The sequence below is a fragment of the Gopherus evgoodei genome, chromosome 2 (assembly GCF_007399415.2).
Source record: "Gopherus evgoodei ecotype Sinaloan lineage chromosome 2, rGopEvg1_v1.p, whole genome shotgun sequence".
Taxonomy (NCBI): Eukaryota; Metazoa; Chordata; order Testudines; family Testudinidae; genus Gopherus; species Gopherus evgoodei.
In genome coordinates, this window is record NC_044323.1 from 148,879,396 (window position 1) to 148,898,610 (window position 19,215).

The window sequence follows — 19,215 nt, forward strand, 5'->3', positions numbered from 1 at the left end:
CCCCCTCCAATAGCCTCGACCAGAACTTTCTGGGCGGCTCATCAGATTCCTGCCGAATCTGCATGAACTTAGCCTGATTAGGCGAGCGGCGAGCCATTTCCTTGAGTCTCTCTAACAATCGCTCTCGATCTGTTCGCAGCTGAGTCAGCCTTAGCTGAGTCCAGTCTAGGGGATTCCAGCCAGCGGCCAGATCCCGCCTATCCATCCAAGTAAGATTAACTGCATTGCTATCTCCCCATGTCCTTTCTGCCATCCACAATCTACTACGTTCCTCTCCGGTCAAAACTCTACTTAACAACTGATCCACATCCGTATAAGTAGGATTATAACTTAAAAACAATCTTTCTAGAAGTTCTATGATCTTTCGGGGATTTTCCCCAAAAGACCCTGACAACTGTCCCCACTCTTTCAAATCCCATTCTAGCCATCCTTTATATTCCACAATACTAGCATGTTGCAATCGTCCATCATTGCCCATATAAGGTTGATCGTGCACCTGTAAAGGCATCTCTCTAACTATACTTTCCTCGGGGGGGGGGGGCATGCACCCTGCCGTACCTGCTTGGACATAAGCCTAGTAACTACTCCTCCCGAGGTTTGCCCCTCCATTTCCTCCTCATCCTTCTGCACAAATTCCAATCTGGTATCCTGCAGATTCCCCTCTGCTACAAGGAGAGAGTCCCCCTGCGGAGGAATAGGGGCAGGTGCAGAGGGGACCAGCTGACGAGTCAAAACACGCCGTGGTCTACATCCTTCATCGAAATAACCTGGAGGGGGTTCACTCTCGGGAGAGTACCTGACTGCCATAATTTTTAAAGATTTCCACAGCTCTGCTGCTGTGTCCCAACAAAACCAGTAACATAACTGTCCCGGATGGTCTTTTTCGATCTGGCTCTTTACTCCTCTTAAGGCAGCCTGTTCGAAAGAGCCATACGAAGGCCACCTCATCTCCGGGTCGGCCAATACCGCGGTATACCCAGTCCAATTCCTTACACATAGTGTGTACAATTTCTTCCTAGACATTCCTGTCTATACTGGGAGTTTCCCTTCGTTCCATAACTTATTTACAATCCCCAACGGACTCTCAAGAGGCACGCTAGTCCCTTGACCCATGGTGTCTGACAGGAGCCCTCCAACTGGCGTTTACCCTGCTGTCCAATACACGACCCCTCAATATTGAATTGGCTGGGAGAAATCTCCTGTGGCGCCTTGCCAATTCATATATGAGTGGTCTGACCACTGGACAGAGGTACCGCACCAGAAGGAATCCCGGACGAGCCCCCAAATTGTTAGGTAATAAAGCAAGTCCTCACTCACCTCTCCAACACCCAAGTTCGTGCGGAGTTGGTATTTGGGCACACAATTCTGTCAGAGACCAGACACCAATGCGTTGATCAACGGGCTCACACTAACCCAAAAGCTTTAGAATAAGTGTGGCCCCTTTATTAGGGGTGAGCATCAATATTTATACACAGAAGTAAACAAAGTGATTAATAAAAGATAATGGTCATGCATAATCAATCAAGATTTTACAGGAAAAGCAAGTTTAACAAGTAAATGCATAGAGATAAAGGCTAATGGCTACTTAATAAAGGGGGTGTCATGAGTAGTTTGCAGGTCAGTGCTTTGTTCGATAAAGGGTTCAGAAAGGATTATGCAGAGACGGCCAGTCTGGGTGTGTTTTGGCTCCAAAGTTCACCAAAAGTTTAGACCCAACACTATAAAATGGTCTGAAACCCTATAGATGATGTTCCATTCTATGGGACTGTTTCTGCAGGTTCTGTTTATAGAACTCCTTGAATGATGTCTCATAAGTCAGTCCCTGCATTCCCCTGGATGGACAGACTGTTTGTCTGTCTTCACACTTATATACTACTCAATAAGACAGTATGGTAGGGTTTGTCCACATGCCCATGGGAGCGAGACTCCTAGCCCAGGTTGATAAACATGGGCTAATGGGGCCCACGTTAGCACCCTAAAAAACACTGTGTGGCCGCCTTTTGGAGTTGTGGCTCGAGCTGTGAGGCCTAAGGAGAGGGGTGGATTTCTGAGCCTGCAATGCCAACACTCAATAACAATGTCAGGAGATGCTAAATTCCAAGGCCAAAAGGGGACCATTGCAATCTAATCTGTCCCCCTGGATAGCACAGGCCATGGAACGGCCCACAATAATTCCTAGCACAGATCTGTTAGAAAAAGAGCCGGATGTGAGTTATAAATGGCCAGGGATGGAGAATCTCCCACGACTGGGGTATATTGTTCCAATAGTGGATTACCCTAGGAGTTAAGAATTTCACTTTATTTCTCTAAATGGGGAGAGCAAAATTCTGTCAGTTCCATTTATGTCTGCACACAGCAGCTTTCCTTCCTGTGGGGCCCTTACAGCTGGGGCTGAGGGGGTGAGGGACACATTCTGAGGGGGGGCAGGGCCGTTACAGCTGGGACTCAGTGGGTGAGGGACACGCTGGGGGGCGGTTAGGGCTGTTACAGCTGGGGCTGAGAGGGTGAGGGACACACACTGGGGGGGGGGGCAGGGCCAGGGGCGGCTCTAGCTTTTTTGCCGCCCCAGGCACGGTAGGCAGGCTGCCTTCGGCGGCTTGCCTGTGGGAGGTCCGCTGGTCCCGTGGCTTTGGTGTACCCACTGCCGAATTGCTGCCGAATCTGCGGGACCGGCAGACCTCCCGCAGGCAAGCTGCCAAAGGCTGCCTGACTGCTGCCCTCGCAGGGATTGGCAGGACACTCCCCACGGCTTGCCACCCCAGGCATGTGCTTGGTGCGCTAGTGCCTGGAGCTGCCGCTGGGCAGGGCTTGGGGGCTGGATGATGTGGTAGGGCTCTCCCTGTGTCCCACCCAACCACTCAAGCATATTTGGCAGTGAAGCTGGGTTGCTTTGGAGCTGTTAGAGATTTCCTGACCCTGTGGGTCTCCTGTAATCCTGCCTGCTGCTGCCTTAGAGCACGTGCCAATCAGGGGATCCCATTCGTGTCCCTGAGACTAGAAAGGGGCCCTTGTTCAGGGTGGTGCACATGGGCAGGTGTCTCCTCTTGCTCCGGGAGCGCTCTCCTCCTGAGTAACTGGTGGAGGGGGGCAGGAAGGGGATCCCCGAGCAGCAGAGATCCAATTTCCCTGCAAGTGTCGGTGATGACAAGCAGCAGCAGCTGGGGCAGGGAGGGCTGGCTGCAGCTGGGGCTGTACTTCGGCAGGAAGGCTTCTGCAGTGATTCCATGGCCTCTCTGATGGACATGCTCCCAGTTGGACGGCGGAGCCTTCCTGGGTGCACACCATGCCCCTGCCAGGCTATGGAGGGGCGAGGACTGCCCAGAGTGACTCATTAGAACATGAACTGGTGAGTGGTCTGGGCCTGGTGCCCTGTCAGCCATGCTGCTGCAGCAGAAGCCAAGAAGCCCTCCCTGAGGCCATGAAGGAAGGCCAGAAGCACCAACTGCAGGACCCTCGCAGTGCTCTGAAGTCGGATTTTTAATTCCGCTGCATCCCCTCTGTGCAGCATTGCTGCAAGCTGCTGTGTTCCACTCCAGAGGTGGTTCCATCTCAGCCGGGCGAAGTGCTTTGGGCTCCTTGGAAGTGTGATAGGAGTGTTTATAAACCCATCCACTGCATGACCCAGCCCACAACGCAGCCTTACTGTTTTCAGCCTGCTGTGACCTTTAGGGCAGAGGTTGTCAAACTGTGGTCCACAGGCCTCCAGTGGTCCGCGAGCTCCATTCAGGTGGTCTGTGGATAGTTCCCTCTAAGGTGCATGCCTGGGCAGCTGCACACAAGAGAATGGAGGGCCACCCACCTGATTAGTGGAGTCACACAGGCATGGTTCCACTAATTAGGTGCCTGGACCCTGGAGAAGATGCACATGTAAGGTGAGGTAGTGGCCTTGGGGACGATAGGGAATTGGTGGGAGGGGGGGCAGTGGGATGAGAAGAGGGAGTGGGGAGAATTTGGGACGTGCAGGGCTGCAGTGACCAGAGAAAGAGAAAACTTCCCCAGCTCCAGGGCTGCAGCTGCCGGGGAGAGACCTGCCTCCTTCCCAGCCTCAGTTCGGGGGCTGCTGCGACAGGGGAGAGAGAGCACGTCCATCACATTAGAAAAGTAAGACTATTGATATTAAAATATGAGTTGTGCGCTTTTATTTGTAGAGAAAAAAAATGTTAATTATTGAGGTTTTTTTTAATATAGCGCTTTTCTCCAAAGCGCTTTATAATAGTTAGCTAACAGTACAAACAACATTTGGAAAGACCATTAAGTGGTCCACCGAGACCCTCAGCAATTTTCAAGTGGTCCATTAAAAAAAACAGTTTGAGAACCACTGCTTTAGGGCATCGCAAGTGGCCAGGCCACCAGGAGTGACTGAAGATGGTGAGGGTCCTGCTCCTTCTCTTCTTGGAGCCAGCAGGGTTCACAATGGGGACCCAGTGTCTTTACCCCAGGGGCTTCCAGAGAGAGAGCGCCATATCTCCTCCAGACCCCCTGCTCAGTGTGGTGCAGCTAGGCAAGGGGAGTGGGCCATGGCTGAAAGACGTGGAGGTATGTCAGTGCCTGAAGGAGGGAGGCTGCTGGGTCTGAGTGTATCAGTGCAGGTGCCCAAGTGCTGAGCCGCTCTCTCCTATTCTGTGTCTCTGATCTCTCCTAGAGGGGGACGTGGCACAGCTGCCATCTGCCCTCGCGGCTGCTGCTGGGGTGGCAGAGCAGCTGGTGCAGGAGGTGGAGAGTGATAGCAGCGGGATCCGTCTGACCATGGAATCCCGGCACCAGGTTTTCTAGCCGACCCCAGGGACAGAGGGGAGGTGCCTTGGGTGCATGCAGCTGGGCTCCATGAGGGGGGTGGAGGGGCCTGGGGGAGTGGGTTGTTGCTTTCTGGGCAGTGAGCAGGAGGTCAGGGGGCTGCCCTGGCAGAGATGAAAAAACCCTCTTGTCTTTGCCATATGTGCCATGGTATGTAATTGGCAAATCTCTATGGGGCTCAGACTATCAACAGTGCTGTGGGTCAGCAATAGAGGGGGACAGTGATGAGCTGCCAAAATATTAACAACCGGTTGCCTCCTCCTCACCCCATGAGGGGGTCATGCCCCCCTTGGGGACTCCTGCCCCACCCAACCCCCCACGTTCCTTGACAGCCCCCCCAGGACTCTTGCCCCATCCACCCCCCTTCCCTGTCCCCTGCCGACCCATCCAACCCCTGCTTCCTCCTAACTGCCTCCCCCGGGACCCTTGCCCCCATTCAATCCACCTGTTCCCTGCCCTCTGACCGCCCCAACACTAATCCACTCCCCCAACTCCCCTGCCCTCTATCCAACACCCTCTCCATGCTCCCTGCCCGCTTACCAGGCTGCCTGGGGATGGGGGCTGGACCAGAGCCGGGGCGCACAGCTGGCCGGGCCGCCTGGGGATGGGGTCAGGGGCCAGGCCGGAGCCATGCGGCACCTGGAGCCCTCCTTGCCCCCCTGCCCCAACTCACCTGCGGGAAGCCGCTGCTTCCTTCTCAGCTCTCCCAGACTTTCTGCACGAACAGCTGACTCGCGGGAAGCCGGGGAGGGGAGGAGGCAGAGGCTGAGTGAGGTGAGCTGGGGCGGGGGGGCGGGGGGGAGGGCAGGCAGCTGCTGGGGCTTTTGTTAAATTTAAAAGCCCTTTTCGAGCCAGCTGACCCTCGCAGGACAACTGGTTCTAAAAGGGCTTCTAAATTTAACAACCGGTTTCTGCCAACCGGTGGGAACGGGCTCCAGCTCACCACTGGATAGGGACCATGCCTTGGTCCTGCCCCACAGCTCCACTGGTGCCCCCTTCATCCCTGCTATCCTAGACTCCGCCCCTACCCACCCCCCTCCTGATGCTCCTCAGTGCCAGCCCTGGAGAGGGTTTTGATCGAGCCCACGAGGGGTAAAGATCAAATGCATGAACCCGCTCTGCCCTGCACCAGGAGCTCCACTCTAGTTCCCTGGGTTATAATTTCACTGAGCACTGAGCCGTAGGGCTCCACCAGTCTTTCTCTCTTTCCCTCTCTCTGAATTTCTGGGTCAGGGAACAGAGAAATGGATCTTACTCTCCGTGAGCTTCGGTGGCAGGGTTTGCAGTGCGTGCTGGGACGTGGGACAGTTAACGGGCAGTTGGGGATGAAATCATACTAAGGCTGGAGAATCTGGCCAGTGTTGTGGTGTAAAAAGACACTCAGGATGGCCCAGGTGTGTGTGGAAGCAGATAGGGGACAGGGCTGCACTGGGACTTGCAACACACCTCTGTCACGCTTGTTATTGGAGTCTCTGCACCAGCGGCTATCTGACTGGAGAAGGGCTATATACATAAGTCAGAGGCAGCAGCTCTGTGCCCTGGGGTGGTGGTTGTCTCTCCATCCTTCGCTGCTCAGGATCCTCGGGGATGAAGGCAGGAGAGCAGGACAGATGCTGAACAGGAGCTTGGTGCTAAGAACCCCAGACGGTTGCCCGGAGAGACCAGCCCTGCTTTGCCCCTTGGTGATTGACCACATGGCTCCATTCCTCTGTCCGCTTTGTGCGGAGCACCCGGCTGCTCCAGTTCCAGCCTCTCCTAGCAGGGAAACAGCCAGGAACCTGGGCCCTGGGGTGCTCCCAGCTGGCACAGCCCTCCCTGGGAAGGACAAGATTTCCTGGCAGCCCAGGGCACGGGGCAGTGAGGTCTCTGCTTCCAAGCCCTGAGTCTGAACCATTCGGATAAGATCTGGGCCGTTTAGAAACGGCTCTGATGATAATGCAAGGCTTCTAACAGTCCCGCTGGTGGAGCAGCATGTGGTGGGCAGGGCCCCTCCTCAGTTAGCTCTCCCTTGCCGTGCGGGGTCGGGGATGCTCCAGTGGTCTCCAACCTGCCGCACTTGGAGTTGGGTGGAAGGGCTCTGGGAAGGGGCTGCAGTCTGAAGCAAGCCCTCCTGCTGATCCTGCATTGCTGTAGCAATGAGAGCCGTGAGATGCAGCCACCTCTGGAGTGGAGCACAACAACTGGTTAACACTCCGCTGCCGATGAGCGGAGGCTGTGCAGTGAGTCATCTCCAGCTAAAGCAGCGGGGGCATTTAGGGAGGCAGAATTGACTTCTGTGAGCTGGGAACGGGGCACTGTGCTTCACACCCCACTTCTTGCAAAAGGTGTCGGGAGAAGCGGTGGTCAGGCCCTCGGGTGTGCATTGTGTCTGGGAGAAGCAGTGCAATGGGCCGGTTCCCAAGCCCTGTGTTGCTGGCACTGCTTCCGGCAGGGCCTGGGAGTTCTCTGGTGCGCTCCCCGCTCATGTCTGACTCGGCCCTGCTCTACTCAGTCCAGCACAGTTTGGCTTGTGCCCAGTGCACAATAGGGGGTGATGAATGTGCTCTGTAATGGCTCCATCCAGCACCGCCTGGGCTGCGGGAGCCCCTCCCTGTGCTCTTCAGCTCTCCAGCGTGGGTCCATGCCCCTTCCTCTGCTCTAGCACAAGTTCCTACGCTCTAGGGGTGGGCTGTCTCCCTCTCCCCTGGGGGCAGAGAGCAGCAGGGCATCCTCTAACTGCAGCCTGGCGGAGGCATGGCAGGAGATGCCTCTTCCCAGTGCCCTGTCAGCTGGTGCCCTGGCTGGATGGCTGGCTCCTCTCCGCCCCCAGGGCTGTGAGCCTTGGCCCCAGGCTGATCCAAGGTCCTGGCCCAAGCCACGGCTTCTTTCCTGAAAGAGCCCAGCCCTGCGTCAGGTGACGAGGGCACCTGCTGAGACAAATCTTTCCCACCAGCCTCTGGCGGGAGGGTGTGCAGCAGGTGGCCCCATCATGTCGGTGGCTCCATTAGTCTGGAAGGAGCCCACTCTCCCCTGTGCAGCACAGGGGAATTATGGGGGTCTTTCACCACCTTCTGGACCATCAGGTGTAGGCCTCCAATCTCCCCACCCCCCAAACTAGAGCAGACCCAAAGTGCATCTAGCCCAGTGTCCTGTCTCTGAGTGTGGCAGTACCAGATGCTGCAAAGGAAGATGCAAAAACTCACAATAGCAGATGTGGGGTAATCTCTCTCTCCCCCCCTACCCCCACATTAGGTTTCCTCCTGACCCCTAATAGTTAGAGACTAGGTTAAGCCCTAAAGCATGAGTGTTAATATCCTCTCTAAAGCCTGTTACCGGTAATTATTCTAGCTCTAGATATTGTTACCCTATCCCTCTTTGAATCTTTGCCCCTGTGATATCTTGTGGCAGAGAGTTCCACAGTCCACTATGCATTGTGCAAAAAAGCATTTCCTTGCAACAGTTTTGAGTTTGCCACCTGTTAATGTCGTTGACTGTCCTATGTCCTTGCATTCTGAGACAGGGAGAACAGATGCCCCGATCTCCCTTCTCTAGACCAGCCATTACTTTATATGCTTCTATTCTGGCTCCTCTTATTCATCTCCTCTAGCTTTCCAACCTGTCTTCAGAGGAGAGTTTTTCCAGCCCTTGAACATACTCATTACACTGCCCCATCCTGCACACGGGAGGCCGCCCCATGGATTTCTAACCCTGCTTGCCCAGACACAGCCTGGTGCACCTTCAGGGGCAGTGTCTACTGAGATAAACACTGCGGCCCATATTGCATTGATTCTGCGTTGAACTCAAATGGTTCAGGGAGCCCTGCGCCCCCGCATCACATGGGGGATGAGATTCCCCCAGCATGCTTCCCTTTCTGTCTTTGTTTGTCAACCATATGCTGCACAAACCTCCATCCATCTGAGTTTCCACGGATACCAAGGGTCAGGGGATCCTGGTGTTTCCCATTGCAAGCCCCTTTCCCACCCCCTTGTTGGTCCCTTACCCCGAGGCAGCTTTTCCATCCCACACTTTGTTCCTGTGCTTCTGCATTGGACCCTTTCCAGTTTCTCAGAATCCGTTTGGAAGCGTGGAGCCTGGAGCTGGAGACCGCATTCCAGCAATAGTCTTACCGATGCGATGCACGGTGGTAGTTCAACTCCTACGCGTTAGTCCCCTGTTTCTACAGCTGACGATAGCATGAAGCTCTTAGCAACAGCACTGCCCTGGGAGCTCGTGTTTAGTTATTTGTCTACCCTGACCCCCAAGACCTTGTCAGAGATGCAGCTTTCTAGGGGACAGCCCCCGATCCAGCAAGCATGACCTGCATTCTTTGTTCCTAGGTGGATGGCCCTGTATTACAATGGACTTTGGTTGAGTCAGGCTTTCTAAGCTCTGTGGAACTGATTTTCCCTTTCTTGCCGGTATCAAGTGGAGTGCCCCAGGGGTCAGTCCTGGGGCCACTTTTGTTCAACATCTTCATTAATGATCTGGATGATGGGATGGACTGCACCCTCAGCAAGTTCGCAGATGACACTAAACTGGGGGGGGGGGAGAGGTAGATACATTGGAGGGTAGGAATAGAATACAGAGTGACCTAGGCAAACTGGAGGATCAGGCCAAAAGAAATCAGATGAGGTTCAACAAGGACAAGTACAGAGTCTTGCACTTAGGACAGAAGAATCCCATGCACTGCTACAGATTAGGGACTGACTGGCTAAGCAGCAGTTCTGCAGAAAAGGACCTGGGGATTACAGTGGATGAGAAGATGGATATGAGTCAGCAATGTGCCCTTGTTGCCAAGAAGGCTAACGGCATATTGGGCTGTATTAATAGGAACGTTGCCAGCAGCTTGAGGAAAATGATTATTCCCCTCTATTCGGCATTGGTGAGGCCACATCTGGAGTATTGTGTCCAGTTTTGGTTCCCCCACTACAGAAAGGATGTGGACAAACTGGAGAGAGTTCAGCGGAGGGCAACAAAAATAATTAGGGGGCTGGGGCACATGACTTACGAGGAGAGGCTGAGGGAACTGGGCTTATTTAGTCTGCAGAGGAGAAGAGTGTGTGTGGGTGGTGGGGGTGGGGATTTGATAGCAGCTTTCAACTACCTGAAGTGGAGTTCCAAAGAGGATGGAGCTCAGCTGTTCTCAGTGGTGGCAGATGACTGAACAAGGAGTAATGGTCTCAAGTTGCAGTGGGGAGCTCTAGGCTGGATATTAGGAAACACTATTTCACTAGGAGGGTGGTGAAGCACTGGAATGGGTTACCTAGGGAGTGGTGGAATCTCCTTCCTTAGAGGTTTTTAAGGCCCAGCTTGACAAAGCCCTTGCTGGGATGATTTAGTTGGTGTTGGTTCTGCTTTGAGCAGCGATTTGGACTAAATGACCTCCTGAGGGCTCTTCCAACTCTATGATTCTATGATTATTTACCACCCCTTCCCCCAGTTTTTGTGTCACCTGTTAAATTGACCAGCAATGAAGCTAAATTTTCTTCCAGATCACTGGTAAAGATCTTGAATAGTGTTGGGCCCCTCTAGAAACACCCCTATGAGGTGGTGATCCCCTGTTAACAGGCTGTTTGGGAGATCTATCAGTTAGCCAGTTTGTAGTCTAACATGTTGAATGGATAGTGTTATGTTTTTTAAATCAGAATGTCATGCAGAGCTTGTGGCAAGAAGGGTGTGACATTGCAGTCTATATGGTTTTATAAAAATATGCTACTGAGTGAATATAATGTAACTGGAATATGCTTCATGCAAAAGGTCTCTTGTAAAGCATCATTACAAAGTTTATAATCTACTGGGTGTGGTCATCCTATTTGTATAAATGTATCACTCTTGTATCTGAAACTAGAAATATGAAATATAACTCTGAGGGCCTATTGTAATTATGCAAAGTGTGGGCCATTAATGGTGGTTTAGAATCTTGATGACTCCCATTAACCAGGACAATTATCTACAGATGGGTGTGTTTTACCTGCAAGTCTTCCTGTATACCTATATGCTGGCAAGTGGGCAATGAAGTCTTGCAGTGATATGTGATCATGTCACCTCAACTGGAATCCATTTTTAATCTGGTTCTTTTCCATTGAGAAGGAAGGGGTGGGAACCCAAAGAGGGACAAAGGATTCCCACTTTATGCAACAGATATATAAAGGGGTGGAACAGAACAAAAGGGAGGAGCCATCATAGAAGAATCCCCTAGCTACCACCTGAGCTGGAACAAGAGATGTACCAGGGGAAAGAATTGTGCCCAGGCCTGGAAGGTGTCCAGTCTGAGAAAAAAACTTACTGAAGCATCTCTGAGGGTGAGATTATCTGTATGCAGTTTGATTAGACATAGATTTGCGTGTTTTATTTTATTTTCCTTGGTGACTTACTTTGTTCTGTCTGTTACTACTTGGAACCACTTAAATCCTACTTTTTGTATTTAATAAAATCACTTTTTACTTATTAATTAACTCAGAGTATGTGTTAATACCTGGGTGAGCAAACAGCCATGCATCTCTCTCTAGAGGGCGAACAGTTTATGAGTTTACCCTACTTAAGCTTTATACAGGGTAAAATGGATTTATTTGGGTTTAGACCCCATTGGAAGTTGGGCATCTGAGTGTTAAAGACAGAAACACTTCTGTTACCTGCTTTCAGGTAAACCTGCAACTTTGGGGCAAGTAATTCAGACCCTAGGTCCTTGTTGGAGCAGACGTATGTGTCTGGCTCAGCAACACAGGGTGCTGGGGTCCCGAGCTGGCAGGGAAAGCAGGAGCACAGGAAGTCTTGGCACATAGAGTGGCAGATCCCAAGAGAGGTTCTGTGATACAACCCATCACAGAGGGCATTAACCATTAAGGTGCTAGTTCACACACAAGATGATGACAAAATCCTAACGCTGGTCCATAGAGATGGCAATAAGAACATCACAGTACCTAGCCTTTCGTTTAGAAATGGTGCCATTTTCTCTGGGTCCACCACAATTTCGCACCTGGACTCCTAGTCAGACAGCTCCACAGGACATGCCGTGTGTCAGCACTAATACAGGGAGCAGCTGCTGCTGGTTTACAGAGATCATGCTACCGCCTTGTTTCTGGCTGCCCGGATGTAATTAATAAGGCCAACATTGCATTGGGCAATTTGCTTCCTGCACTTGAAGCCACCCTCCCTCCCTCCCAACAGAGTGATCCTGTGGGGGCAGAGTGAAGGCCTGCTGGCCAAGCTGGGGGAAACCTCCCTTGGGTATCAGGTTGGGGGAGGCTTTTCCAGGATACTGGGGAGATGCGGGAAGGCTTGAACTGACTGAGAATTTTGGGGGTGTCTATGGGTGAGTCTGGGGTGATGTGGCCCCGCGTCTTGGTGGTGTAGGGGGCCCGGCTGAGTGGCAGAGGCCTGACAGAGCAGGTGTAAGGGAATCAAAGAGGAGAGGTGACTTGATCACTGTCTGTAGGGAGCTTTCCAATGTTCGGGACATGTTAGCTGAACAGACACACTCCAATGGCTGTATGCTGATGTTAGGAAAATTCAAACTGGAAACAGACACAGCTTCTGAAGTGGGGAGACGAGTAGCCACCACAACCGATTCTCCAAGGGTGGGATGGGGTGGACTCTCCACCATGCAGGCTCTTTGCAGCGAGAGCGGATGTCTTTCTAAACACCATGTGCTTGCGAGACGCCCCTGGCAGGGGAGAAGAAATCACAGTACTGCAGGACTCGCTGGCGGAGGTTCTCTGGCTTGTGTGATGCAGGAGGGCAAACTTGATGGTCATGATAGGCCCTCTGGCCTTGAAATCCATCCGTCCACAACCCTGGGCCTGCCTGAGAGCCCTCTCCCACGTGAGATCCCTGGTGGCCTTGGGCCTTCAGTCCCCAGCCCTGTGTGCGTTGGAGAGCCAAGCGTCTGCTCCTGAAAGGAGGAGAAGAGGGGGCTTCTGCAGCCTGCATTGCTGATGTAGCTTGGCTTCTGATACCCTCTCCTCCAACCCCAATCTGTCTGCTGTATTAAAGCCCATGCTCTTTGGCCCAGTCCCGCTCTCAGGACAGGAGACTTGGCTCTGGTGGGGGTGCTTGGTGGCACTTCATGCTAGTGCCAGCCCATGATAAGTGGGATAGGTGATGAGTGCCCTTCTTTGCCCCTAGCCCGCCAGGGCTTGCTGAGCATGTGGCATTGATGCATCAGGTGATACCATTAACGGGGCTTGTTCTCTCTTCCATTTCCAGATCATCAGAAGTTGGAGCGCGAAGCCCGGATTTGCCGTCTCCTGAAGCATTCCAACATCGGTGAGTGCTTGCCGCGGGGCGGGGGAGGGTGACAACCCCCCCAGGAGGGCCAGAGGAGGGGGTGGAGGAAGGATGCCTCTCCTCGGGATTTTGGTTGACCCCAAACGACCTGAATTTGACCCAAATTTACTCACAGTATTGGCACCCTCCCAAAATGCATGTCCCGGTGAACGTATGGTTCACCCCAAAAACTTCACCCAGCTCTAGCCAGATGGGATAGAATTTGCCGGCAGTGCAGACATGTCCTTGGGAAACCTGGGTTTTAGAGCTTCAGCAGAGGTGGAGGAGGTGGCACATGCTGCCGGCAGATTTCACACCTCAGCAAGGGCGTCTCTGGCTATGTCCTCGGTCCCCCAGGGCAGGCGGCTGCTACCCATGTGTACAGGTAGCTGGTCTGGTGGAGTGCGTTGAGACCGGAGGAAGAATGCGGGAGCCATCCGGCGCGAGGAGAAAGAACTTGCAGGCTGCACCAGTGCTTGTTGCATGCCGGTCTCTTGCTCATTTAAAGACGTCAGCTCAAATGCGAGGAAACTGCTGACGGGGATAAATGCTGGCAACCCGGGCTGATTCTGACCAGCCAGGCTGCCTCCTGCAGCACAGCGTCCCCATGCCCAGGCTCCGCCCTGCACGAGGTGTGATACAAGCCCCCCAGGGAACCATTGCAGCATGAGGGTGCAGATCCAGGGCCCAGCACAGCACTGCATTGCTAATGGCCAAGTTAACAGCCCTATGGAAAAGGCCACAAGCCCACGCCTGTCCTCAGCTGCTGCTGGCAAGGGGGTGATTAAAACAGGAGGTTTTAATCAGCAGAGCATTGGGCAGGTCTTTCCTCCCAAGCAAGTGGCCAATTAAAACTTCACGGTCCCCCCCAGCACCAGCGCGCTCTGGTTATGCCACTTATTTGCGTCAGTTCTTGTTCTTTTTTTTTTGTTGTTCTTAGTTATCCTCTGCGTTCCCCCCCCCCCCCAGTACATCAGTTGCTATGGAAACTGTGTCGTCACAGCCACCCTCTAGGTGAAGATGGCCACAGGTGCAGGAGAAAGTCAGTTTATATAATGGGCTGAAACTGATATTGGGAGACGTGGGAAGGTGAATGGTGGGCACTGTGTGTGTGTGTGTGTGTGTGTGTGACAGCCACACACAAGCTCAGCAAGGGGCAAACCACAAATGTTTGTGTCCTGGAACAAGTGTTTGGGGAACGTCTGGACTGGTCTTCACACATAGACTTTAAAGCCAGAAGGGACCATCGCATTCCTCCAGTCTGACCACCTGCACATCGCAGGCCACAGAACCTCACCTGCTCACCCCTGTAACAGACCCCGAACCTCTAGCTGAGTCACTGATGTTCTCAACTCCGGATTTCAAGTTACAGAGAATCCACCATTTCCACTAGTTTAAACCTGCAAGTGACCCATGCCCCATGCTGCAGAGAAAGGTGATTACCCCCCCAGGGTCTCTCTGCCAGTCTGAGCTGGGGGAAATTCCTTCCCGACCCCAAATCTGGCGATCAGTTTAACCCTGAGCATGGGGGCAGGACCCACCAGCTAGACACCTGGGGAAGAATTCTCTGTAGTAACTCAGAGCCCGCCCCAGCCAGTGTCCCGGCTCCAGCCATGGTGTTAATCGCCCAGAGTTAGCTTTCTATCTCAAGTCAGTTGAAAACGTCAGTGTGGACAAGCACCTCAGGGCAAAGAGACGCTATAATAGGGTCCCTGGCTCCTTATGAAGCCCTCAACACCAGGCCGCTGTGAGTGTACAGTATACCCATGCAGGGCTGCTGGTGTCTTACGCTCCCTTTCGCACTAATAGCCACGTGAGGCCCTAGGAACTTAGGTCATCCCCTGTCACGGAGTCCCTGGGCGATGCTCTGGAACTGCTCCCCACAAAGCCAGTCAGGACTTTGGGGAGCCTCCTCTCCCATGGAGCAGACTGTCTTCAGGGCAAGAAGCTCCCATGGCTTCACTTTCTGGATCTCTCCTTGGAACATTCAGCGTATGCCCCTCCGTGCGCTTCCCACAGTGAGTCCGTGCAGGCAGGGTCCTGGGGAAGCCACAGGGTCCTGCACCCCCACTTCGCAGTCAGACGTGACTCTCACCCAGCCAGTAAAGCAGAGGTTTATTTAGATGACAGGAACACAATCCAAAACAGATCTTGCCAGTACAGACAACAGGGCCCCCTTTAGTTAGGTCCATCTGGGGCCCCCAGGGAGGCCACAGCCCCATTGGGAAGCCCATGCCCCGTTGGGGAGCCCCTCTCCATTTCCCAGCCAACTCCAAAACTGCAAAGCCCTCCAGCCTCTCACTCAGCCTCCTCCCGGCTCCTCCCCCAGCCTTTGTCCAGTTTCCTGGGCAGAGGTGTTCCCTGGCCTCCAACCCCCCTCCTGGGTTCTCAGGTTACATGCTCAGGTATGCTCCCTTCCCCAAGGCAGGCCGTCCCAGCACAACTCCCCTGCAACCTTCCCAGGTCAATACTCCCCACTCAGCATTCACATAACACAGCACGAACATTCCCACTTCATCACATCCCCACATCTGCCTTTCTCACTAGAGACCCATTCTACTCGTCAGCAGAACCTTTGCCGTCTTGTAATTATTGCAAAAAACATTCCCACCCCACCCAAGCTTAAATTAACCACATTCTAACATGAACTTGCCCTGAGGCTGGACAAGTTGAAAATACAAAAAAGGGGTCCAAGTAGCCAAAACATCTTCCCTCAAGCCAGAGTCGCTTCCCTTCCTTCCAGAGGAGTCGGATTGCTTTTGTTTGGCAGTGGAACAGTCCCAAGCTCTTTGTCAAATCCCTTCTCATCTGATGGCATCACGAAGGGGCTAGGGAAAGTCCCGTTGAAGGCCCCGTTGAAGTCACTGATCAGGAAAGCTGATTTCGGGGAGAGCTCCAGTCTCTGCAGGGAGGATCAGCCAGAACTGCCCCCGCCAAGTATCTGAGCTCCCCTTTGTCACGGAGTGTGGGGGAGTCCAGCCCTGCACCCCTCTTCCTGGGACTCCCAGTGACTCTCAGCCAGCCAGATTTATTGGACAACAGGAATGCAGGCTACAGCAGAGCTTGTAGGTACAGCCAGGACCCCTCAATTGAATCCTTCTGGAGGTTCAGGAAGCTTAGTCCCCAGCTTGGGATTCCCTGAATTCCAACCACCCAGCCCAAAACCGAAACTGAACTAACTCCCTCCAGCTGGCCCCTTCCTTTTCCAGCTTCCCAGGCAAAGGTGCTGACACACCTCCCCCCTGCCTAACTCAGGTTACAGGCTTAGGTCCTGTCCCTCCCCTAAAGTCCTCCCCGGCTCTCCCATCCCGCACACAGAAAGTCCCTACTCCATCACACCCTTCAGCCAGCTCTGGGGAGCCCCTGCAGTGCCAGTTATGGGCTCTCACCACTGCCAAGTCCACGTGTCAGCGCATTAGCTTTGAGACGCATGTGCTGGCTTTAGCACGCGCTTCTTGTGTTTCTAACTGGACACTTCTCCCATTTGTTCTTTTCCCTGGTTTCTCCTGGTCCCGTCTCTCCTGGATCTCATCGAGAGTCTGATTCTGGGCTTAGACTTTTAGGCGCTGAATCTAACTGGGATCCAAATCGCACAGATCCAAGGCCTGGGGCTCCAACGGCAGGTGTCACGGATCCCAGTTAGATTCGGCGCCTAAAAGTCTAAGCCCAGAATCAGACTCTCGATGAGATCCAGGAGAGACGGGACCAGGAGAAACCAGGGAAAAGAACAAATGGGAGAAGTGTCCGGTGTCACGGAGTCCCCGGGCGATGCTCTGGAACTGCTCCTCACCAAGCCAGGCAGGACTTTGGGGAGCCTCCTCTCCCTTGGAGCAGACTTGTTCAGGGCAAGAAGCTCACACGTCTTCACCTCCTGGGTCTCTCCTTGGAGCTCTCACCACTGCCAAGTCCACGTGTCAGCGCAAGGCCTGGGGCTCCAACGGCAGGTGTCACGGAGTCCCCGGGCGATGCTCTGGAACTGCTCCCCACCAAGCCAGGCAGGACTTTGGGGAGCCTCCTCTCCCTTGGAGCAGACTTGTTCAGGGCAAGAAGCTCACACGTCTTCACCTCCTGGGTCTCTCCTTGGAGCATTCAGCATCCTCTGCCCCTCCGTGCGCTTCCCACAGCGAGTCCACTGAGGTGGGGTCCTGGGGAAGTCGTGGGGTCCTGCACCGCTCTTCGCAGTCAGATGTGACTCTCAGCCAGTCAGTAAAACAGAGGTTTATTCGATGACAAACAGGATCTAAAACAGAGCTTGTAGATACAGCAAACCGGACCCCTCGGCCGAGTCCATTCTAGGGGGCAGTGAGCCAGACCCCCACGTCTGCCCTCACTCTTCGTCCCCAGCCAGCTCCAGACTAACAACCCCCTCTAGCCCCACCTCCTCTGCTCAGTTCCTTCCCTAGACCGGGAGGTCACCTGATCTCTTTGTCTCCAACACCTTCAGTTGGCACCTTGCAGGGGAAGGGCCCAGGCCATCAGTTGCTTGGAGACAGAGTGCCAGGCATTTAGGTGCACTGGCCCTTTGCTCTGTAGCAACCACACACCCTTATCCCAACACCTAGATACTTAAGAACTGCATAGGGGACACTGAGGCACCAATACAGTATTCAGAGAAAACATTAAGAACATTCCCAGTTCGTCACAGCAGGAAAAGTGGTTTGCAAAGCAACCAACAAGTTGCCAATGGAAATGGATTGTCTGGAATGAGCCTCTCCCTGGGTGGCCAGCTGTGTCTATTCTGTTCCTTTTCTCCAGCCTCCTTTTTGCCATTGCTGCACCAATCCTCCACTCAGCCTCTCTTCCTGAGCTTGCCCTGCTCCTATGTGTAGTTAGTTGTGGTTCTCAGTCCAGTTTCTAAGGGGATGGGCGTCCACCTCTCCAAACCACCCCAGCAATGGGGCACTAGCCTGAACCCCACCTTTTGGAAGTGTGGCTGCCTGCACCCCGTCCATCCTGCAGCCCTGCCCACAGAGATGAGCTCGGCAAGGCTGTGTGGTGGAACCATAAGGAAGCTGCAGCTAGTGCAATATGGTGGCCGCTTTGCTTCTTGAGTGGGTTGCGGGCAAAGAGTGTAGAAGACCCCTGTGCTCTGAGATGGACACTGGCTGCTGCTTAACTTCTGGGGGGAGCAGACGGGGTCTCTGGTGGGGCATCTGTCTGGGGAATGTCTCTGGAGTGCCACTGTAAGTAGGATCAGTGGTGGTGCTGGAGGCTGGGGAAGGACCTCACTCCACCAGAGCCTGGATTTGCTAAGCTTTTGGGCCCATGGCAAAGCTCATCTTCTCTTGGGCTGGGTGGCTGGAGCTGCTACCGAGGGTGGTGATCCACCTAGGCCGCCTGCCCCTCGCAGATAGATCCTTTGTCCTCTACGTACCATAACGCACCACATGCCCTAGCACTGAGATCTGCCATTGATACTGAATGACCAGCCTTGGGGCCCTGGGTCTTGGTAACTCCCAGATCTAGCAGGGGGCATCACTCTCTGAGCTGAGCTCCAGGCTTGGCACTGTCCCTCCAACCCTGTGCCCCAGAACTAAGATTCCCAGGCAGGCTTAAGTGCAAGTGCTGGTGCCTGGACCGCCCAAGTGTCACCACGGGTTCCTGGGCCCAGCTGCTAGTGCCCGATTCTGGAGGGGAATCCTGGCAACTCTGTAAGCCTCTGGAAACACGTCTTGTGGGAGGCATCGTCCTGCGAACTAGTGAGGGGCCAGTCCTCAGGGCTCCATCTGGGCACCTGTTCCTAGAGCAAGGCAACAGCTGACGCTTGTGCTCCTTTGCAGTTCGTCTCCACGACAGCATATCCGAGGAGGGCTTCCACTACCTCATCTTTGATTTGTAAGTAGCTAAAGAGCCGCGGTGGGGGGTTCTGGGGCACACGGCTCTTAATTCGCCCTCAGAACCAGCCATAGCAGAGTTCATTTGCTGTAACAGGGAATTCAGGACAGGCGTATCTGGCTGTGCTTTTCCAAAAGTTTGAATTCAGTTCTACCCCGGGTGCCCTGAAGCAGCTGTCAGGGAGGGGATTGGTGTGAGGGTGAGATGGGGCGGGGGCTATGGCATAGGCTGGAAGGGGCTTGGGAGCTTTTCCCCCTCTTGGCGAGAAGGAGAATCTCGTCTCTCCCCCCTTGGAGATTTGTCTTTCTCTCTGCTTCTCCTGGGCTGGAGAGGGAGGTTACC

The 19,215-nt window shown here is 53.7% G+C and overlaps 1 protein-coding gene across 14 annotated transcripts in view; it reads left to right on the forward strand.

Annotated features, from left to right (window-relative positions):
• Window positions 1-19,215, forward strand: part of CAMK2B (calcium/calmodulin dependent protein kinase II beta) — a 144,734-nt gene that overhangs the window by 53,633 nt on the left and 71,886 nt on the right. For all 14 annotated transcript variants that reach the window (XM_030551852.1, XM_030551850.1, XM_030551855.1 and 11 more), the window contains exons 3-4: window positions 12,979-13,038; window positions 18,819-18,873. In XM_030551852.1, coding sequence (XP_030407712.1) covers window positions 12,979-13,038; window positions 18,819-18,873 — 115 coding nt within the window. The remainder of the gene's footprint in view (window positions 1-12,978; window positions 13,039-18,818; window positions 18,874-19,215) is intronic.